Source organism: Engraulis encrasicolus, unplaced genomic scaffold, assembly GCF_034702125.1.
Source record: "Engraulis encrasicolus isolate BLACKSEA-1 unplaced genomic scaffold, IST_EnEncr_1.0 scaffold_59_np1212, whole genome shotgun sequence".
Classification (NCBI taxonomy): Eukaryota; Metazoa; Chordata; class Actinopteri; order Clupeiformes; family Engraulidae; genus Engraulis; species Engraulis encrasicolus.
The window spans coordinates 160,394-167,893 of NW_026945917.1; the positions used below are offsets into that span (position 1 = coordinate 160,394).

General features: G+C 38.6%; 1 protein-coding gene across 1 annotated transcript in view; it reads left to right on the plus strand.

Moving 5' to 3' along the window:
* LOC134444571 (NACHT, LRR and PYD domains-containing protein 12-like) overlaps window positions 1–7,500 on the plus strand; it is a 55,179-nt gene that overhangs the window by 47,637 nt on the left and 42 nt on the right. The window contains exon 8 of the mRNA XM_063193838.1: window positions 7,359–7,500. This exon is cut by the window's right edge and continues 42 nt beyond it. Coding sequence (XP_063049908.1) covers window positions 7,359–7,500 — 142 coding nt within the window. The remainder of the gene's footprint in view (window positions 1–7,358) is intronic.

Genomic DNA, 7,500 nt, shown 5'->3' on the forward strand with positions numbered 1-7,500 from the left:
AATGTATGATGGAGTGAGGGATAGGTCTATGTGTTGGCCATTTTAAGCATTTCACAAAGGGATACAATACAACCAGGAGAACCCCGATGGGTTCAGGCCAGTCTTTTTGGCAAATAAAATACAGTGCACACAATCAAATAATGCCTGGCTTTAAACTGGAGGAAACAAGCAAACTGCACGGTGCGGCTGCCTTTCCTGTAGCATTTATAAATAGGCTACAAGGTCCACTTAAAATCCCTTAAAGGATAACTTCAGTCAATTTCAACATGCAGTTGTAATGCTCACACTACCCTGGACTTGTCAGTACCTGAGTTTTTTTTTTCTTCTTCTTCAGCCTTTTCCGAGATCCTGGTCATTGTAATGGGGGCAGCGGTTTGTTTACATTATAAAACATTTTTATTCCCAAAAACATCCAAAAGGTTATGCAACATCAGCAGACAACTAGCAAACAGTGGTACCTTTTGGGAAAATATTTGGAGTAGGCCTATGTTAATTGTTTTTAAAATGTAAACAAACGCTGTCCCCATTAGAATAACTCATATCTCGGAAAGGGCTGAGCCGTCAAATGTGGCATCATCAGGTACTGACAAGTCAAGGGTAGCGTGAGCAATACAACAGCATATTAAAATTGACTGAAGTGGTCCTTTAAGATGGCAGGAATGGACGTTTGTGGTTGCCTTCTCTGGGGGGCTTGTTCAATATCTCGATGCCTATGTATTGAAAAAAGCACAGGTTGTGGCTGCTTTTTTTCCCAAAACGCGCTGTCACAGGGTTGTGCTCATCACAGTCAATGCACGCCATACCTCCAGTGGCACGCTGTAATAGTCATTGAAAAGTTAACTACCATAGTACTACAATACTATGACATAACACATTGCCTTTAGTAATGCACTACGACTTGGTCATTGTCATTCTGTTAACAGCAAATGTATAACACTGTGTTTTAATGGGTTAATGAATGTGTGGGGTGATAACTGTCTCCACAGAACGGTGTTTCTGTCAGCAGAGCAACGAGTCGCAATTGAATTTGTTTTTAGTTTTCTGACGTTCATAACAAAACACGGACATAGTCTCCAAATTTGGAATGGCTGAATCATTATGGTCAAGTAAAAATATTATTTTCTGTGTCATTTAGTCTCGTCCACGAAAATTAGAGTCTCTCTCTCTCTCTCTCTGATCATTATCACACATCAGTTATGCACAGAAGGCTGACGAATTTTAAATTAGATTAGCAAGAACCATACGAAATAGGAGAAAAGCAGATCATAATCCAGCAGCCCCATAGGAGATTAAAGTCCCTGCTCTCTCTGTGATCATTTCACTGCAACATTACTATCTCCTTTGCACTGACTTTAAAGGTGCACTGTGTAATATTTTTAGCAGTTTCGTTCCATCTTCAGTTCACACAAGCAAGAGCGCGACACTGCTTCTTCACAGTTCACTATTTTTTTCTTTTTTCTTTGGTTCTGACATTTAGGCACTTATGCCTTCACCAGAGAAGCAGTTCCTTTCCAGAATTCATGCCTCCCACTTGAAATGTGAAACGATGTATAAACACCATTTGGACATGAATGGTTCTCTTCTGTGAAACAAAAATGTTGGTTTAACCCTCAAGCGACCGGCCTGTTTTTGCGACTAATCTGACCGAGCGGGGTCATTTATGACCCCAAGGAGTTTATATAGAAATACCACTATATAAATTATGTTTTGGGGTTCATTCAAATTTATTTACATCTTGCACATACTTGTCCCTCATCTAAAGCAAAAAAATGTGAATTTGAACATTTTTTTGTTTTGCTAAAAAATAGTCAAACTTACATACGTATATGCTAAATATGATGTATGCCCTCATTTGCATATGTAAACATCAAAATACAAAAAACATCCAATACATTTTTTTCTTCTCTCATCATCAGTAATCAACTGAGAAAGTTTCATGGTGATATCTATCATTTGAATTTTTTAGCCTATTCACTTGTAGTAGTCTCACCATAATAATACAGTATATTTATGCTAATTATGGAGATTGCTCAAAGTGAAACTTTGAGAAACCAAGCTAAATTCTATCCATTAGGCCCATAGATGACATTTCTGCAATAAAACTTTAGGGTACTCAACATTTCTGGGTTCATGAAATCACAAGATCAGAGAATATGGTAATTTACATACACAAAACCATGTCTCAAACATATAACCTTTTGCACACTCAAAATTTCTCTGAAACTTTTTCTGGACATTGTAGCTGTGAAAAGGTGTCTTCCACATATATTAGAGTAAAGAAATGATTCAACTGATGCTTCAGCCTTTGAATAGCCATAAAATAAGGAAAATTCTAAAAACGCCATTGATTTCTACACTGATGACTTGTTTCCTCCCTCTTTGTTCATCAGGATGACTTCCATTTCATATTCTCATCATGTGTCTAGGACCACTGTGCCATGATATCAACAAATATGGAGCAATAACAGAGGAAATGCTACCTGGGTGCCCTCACAATATGCTTCGTTGGCTATCGCAGGGGTGCCCTATTTATTTATATAATATATTATATTTTAATACTATAAATGTTTATATTGTGAATATTTTAGGTCTGCTGACCATGGCCTGCCCAAAGACACAAAATACAAAAAACAGAGTTTGAAAATTACAACAACAATGGACATTATAATGTTGAGTATCTCATGGATCCTCTCGGGGTCATAAATGACCCCAGAGATGTTTTGATTATAAATCCTACATAGATGGTCCAAATCTCACAAAAATCATTCACAACATGCACAACATATGTATTGACAAACTCCTAGAAGGACAAGTTTTTCTGATGAAAATTGCCGGAATGGTGTATGAAAATATGTGCCCGGGGTCATAAATGACCCCAGTCGGTCGCTTTAGGGTTAAAAAAAAAAATGTTTTCCCCAAAAAATGAACCTGCAAAAGGGGGTTTGTGTTATATTCAGGATCGCCTTATATTCAGGCCAATACGGATATCACTGTTATCATTTACTGTTGACCACAATGGTCACTTGAACTTTCCCCACACAGCATAACATATCGACCATGCCTTTATTTTATTGACTATCTTAACTGAGCACAGCACTATCGACCATACCTTTATTTTATTGACTATCTTAACTGAGCACAGCACTATCGACCATACCTTTATTTTATTGACTATCTTAACTGAGCACAGCACTATCGACCATACCTTTATTTGTATTGACTATCTTCAATAATTATTTGTATGCACTATCTTAACTGCCTGACAGCTTTAGCTCTTTCAAACACTCGCCAATCTCACCCTCCCAACGTCTAAAAATTCCAAATTAAATATCTGATGAATGAGCTGCATGCAATAGAAACACATCGCAAGGGTGAAAAAAATCATAATAATAAAACGTCTTCATTTTCAAAACATCCACTCCATCATGATACAGTGGTGATGCAAGGTAAATTTGAATAAACTTGAAGATGAGACCTCAGGTGTTCCGCAAGGGCCTATTGCATTGCATGTCATACCCACAGTACTGTGGGAGATTGAAATCTTCTCATTGAAAACATGTACTGTAGGGTAGAGTGATAGTGTTGGACCATCTGCATGACTTCTGCATGTGCTGATACACTCTGCACATCTGTGTTGATATTCAGAATGCCTCTCCACAATACTGTGTGTGTGTCAGGGTCATTAGTAACCCTATGAAAATAGTTTGTGTCATTGGAATTGTGGTGCACTGCTCTTTCCGATGAGGACGTGTAAATATTACATCATCTGTGCATGACTTACAGAAGAACACAGGTGTGGATATGTTGGAAGCAGGAATAAAACATCAACACATACAGACACACACTCACGGTCACATAGAGTACAACAATACATACAGACACAGATGGAGAGGGGGAACATTAGTTGTTAGAAGGGCTTATGTTGTACAATACATTGGAATTGAGGTTAGGATAGGTAGACATTACATTGCATTATGTCAGATTGAACTTTTCCATCTGTAGAATGTTTAGCAGTAACGACAGCAACTGTGTATTCATGGAACTGAAAGACTTCCAAACTCACAACAGAAATAAGTAAATAAGTAAATAAACAATGTTATTTGTCACACAAATGATGATCAGTGGTGAATCTCTACTTAAATGTGGCTCCTACATAAATACTGTGTTGTTATCTCTCCCATTTTGTAGGTTGTTGTCTGATGAAGCAGAGAGAGCCTGTGAGTATCTGACTTCAGTTCTGGGTGGAAACCCCTTACTCCTGACAGAGCTGGACCTGAGTGGGAAGATACCAGGAGACTCAGGAGTGAAGCAGCTCTGTGCTCTACTGGAGGATCCACACTGCAGATTCAAGAAAGTCAAGTTAGTAGTGTAATGTGTTCAATATGTGGGTCATTCTATAATTAGATTAACATTTCAGGGTTTATTTTTTGCACTGTAAATTTAAAGAATGTTGAGTTACTAAGTATACTTATTAAGATATTTTTTTCAATATTTGTGTCACAAGACTTGATGTTTAGGAGTAGGTTTATTTATGATGTACTGACAGATTCCAACTTATGGTCCATTCCCTTCAGCCCTGCTTCCTGACATTAAGCATAAGCAACATAATAATGAGTAACATCAGGTAATAGACCTTTTCATCTCCCCAGCTTGTCAGACTGTGGTGTAACAGGAGAAGGATATGCTGCTCTGGCATCAGCTCTCAAATCAAACCCTTCACACCTGGAGGAGCTGGACCTGAGAGGAAACGACCCTGGAGACTCTGGAGTGAAGCTTCTTATGTCAGCAGTGACCAATCAGAAGTGCAAACTCAGGTGAGAGAGTGGAGTTGGTTTAAAAGTCAGTGTGATAAGAGTATGTTTTCCAGTGTACCGCATAAATAAAACAATGTATGATGGAGTGAGGGATAGGTCAATGTTTTGGGCATTTTAAACATTTCACAAAGGGATACAATAGAATAAAAGATAAATAAAAGAGAACCCCCATGGGTTCAGGCCAGTCTTTTTTGCAAATAAAACACATAGGCAAGTACATATATGGCCTTAATACACCAACCCCCCCCAAAAATTGATACAAAGGTTTTTGATTGATTGACTGATTTCAATACATCCAGGTGTCCTTACTAACATACTGAAAATATAGAAAAGTCTAACTTCAGGAAAGGTGTCTTTTTCAAGATCAAAGTTTTTCAAAATAAAGGTTATTACATGATAATTACATTATTAGCTAACTTCAAAAGACCTATTTATTTTATATTGGAAAGCCAGAAATGTTGTATTTGTGAAAATGAAATAAAATGTTTTTGTCAGCAATATATACTTGTCAAAATTGCCAGATGCTAACTTCCTTATATTGTTCAACTTCACTTTGTCATGCTATTTGTGTTGGGCATTTTAAACATTTCACAGAGGGATACAATACAACCATGAGAATCCCCATGGGTTCAGGTCAGTCTTATGGCAAATAAAATACAGTGCACACAATCAAATAATGCCTGGCTTTAAACTGGAGGAAACAAGCAAACTGCACGGTGTGGCTGCCTTTCCTGTAGCATTTATAAATAGGCTACAAGGTCCACTTAAAATCCCTTAAGTTGACAGGAATGGACGTTCGTGGCTGCCTCCTCTGGGGGGCTTGTTCAATTTCTCGATGCCTATGTATTGTGACTGTTTTTTTCCCCAAACAGGGTTGTGCTCATCACAGTTAATGCACGCCATACCTCCAGTGGCACGCTGTAGTAGTCATTGAAAAGTTAACTACCATAGTACTACAATACCATGACCGTGCACAGGGCCTTTAGTAATGCACTATGAACTTGGTCATTGTCATTCTGTTAACAGCAAATGTATAACACTGTGTTTTAATAGGTTAATGCAGTGGTCTCCAATTATTTTTCTCCAAGGGCCCAATTACGATGAGGCTGCGGGCAAAACCAACGCCCGAACCCAATGAGAAACAAGTTATTTGCCTGGACAGAGAAAAGACTTCCCAATGTCTGTTATGAGACTGTTAGCATATAAGATCTAACTCTCTGTGAATGCCTTGGGGAGATATGACACACTGAAGTTTTATGCTTTCATTTGTTCTGACCTCATGGCAGGCCAAATGCTTGCCTTGCCCGGGCCGGATTTGGCCCGCGGGCCTTTGTTTGGAGACCAAGGGGTTAATGAGATGTGTGGGGTGATAACTGTCTCCACGGAACAGGGTGTTTCTGTCAGCAGAGCAACGAGTCGCAATTGAATTTGTTTTTAGTTTTCTGACGTTCATAACAAAACACGGACAAAATCTCCAAATTTGGAATGGCTGAATCATTATGGTCAAGTAAAAAATATTATTTTCTGTGTCATTTAGTCTCGTACACGAAAATTAGAGACACACACTCTCTCTCTCTCTCTCTCTCTCTCTCTCTCTCTCTCTCTCTCTCTCTCTCTCTCTCTCTCTCTCTCCACTTAGATCATTATCACACATCAGTTATGCACAGAAGGCTGACGAATTTTAAATTAGATTAGCAAGAACCATAAGAAATAGGAGAAAAGCAGAACATAATCCAACAGCCCCATAGGATATTAAAGTCCCTGCTCTCTCTGTGATCATTTCACTGCAACATTACTATCTCCTTTGCACTGACTTTAAAGGTGCACTGTGTAATATTTTCAGCAGTTTCTTTCCAGAATTCATGCCTCCCACTTAAAATGTGAAACGGTGTGTAAACACCATTTTAGTATTGTAGTCTTTTCCCTCAAAAAATGAACCTGCAAAAGGGGGTTTGTGTTATGTTCAGGATCGCCTTATATTCAGGCCAATACGGATATCACTGTTGTCATTTACTGTTGACCTACAGCTGGAAAACACAATGGTCACTTGAACTCTTTCCCCAGACAGCATAACATATCGACCATACCTTTATTTTATTGACTATCTTAACTGAGCACAGCACTATCGACCATACCTTTATTTTATTGACTATCTTCACTGAGCACAGCACTATCGACCATACCTTTATTTTATTGACTATCTTCAATAATTATTTAATAATAATAATAATAATAGTTGTATTTGTATAGCACTGTATCATACAAGACATGTAACTCAAAGTTCTTAGATGCGTAAAGTCCATAGTGGCTGGGCCTAGCATAAGTCATAGATAGTCACACAGAGATTGGGTGCTCCGATGCGGCCCCTGGTGGCATCAGGGGTGAGGAAAAACTCCCTTGGGTAATCATGGAACTGAAAGACTTCAAAACTCACAACAGAAAAAAGAAAACGTTATTTGTCACACAAATGATGATCAGTGGTGAATCTCTACTTAAATTTGGCTCCTACATAAATACTGTGTTGTTATCTCTCCCATTTTGTAGGTTGTTGTCTGATGAAGCAGAGAGAGCCTGTGAGTATCTGACTTCAGTTCTGGGTGGAAACCCCTTACTCCTGACAGAGCTGTTCCTGAGTGGGAAGATACCAGGAGACTCAGGAGTGAAGCAGTTCTGTGCTCTACTGGGG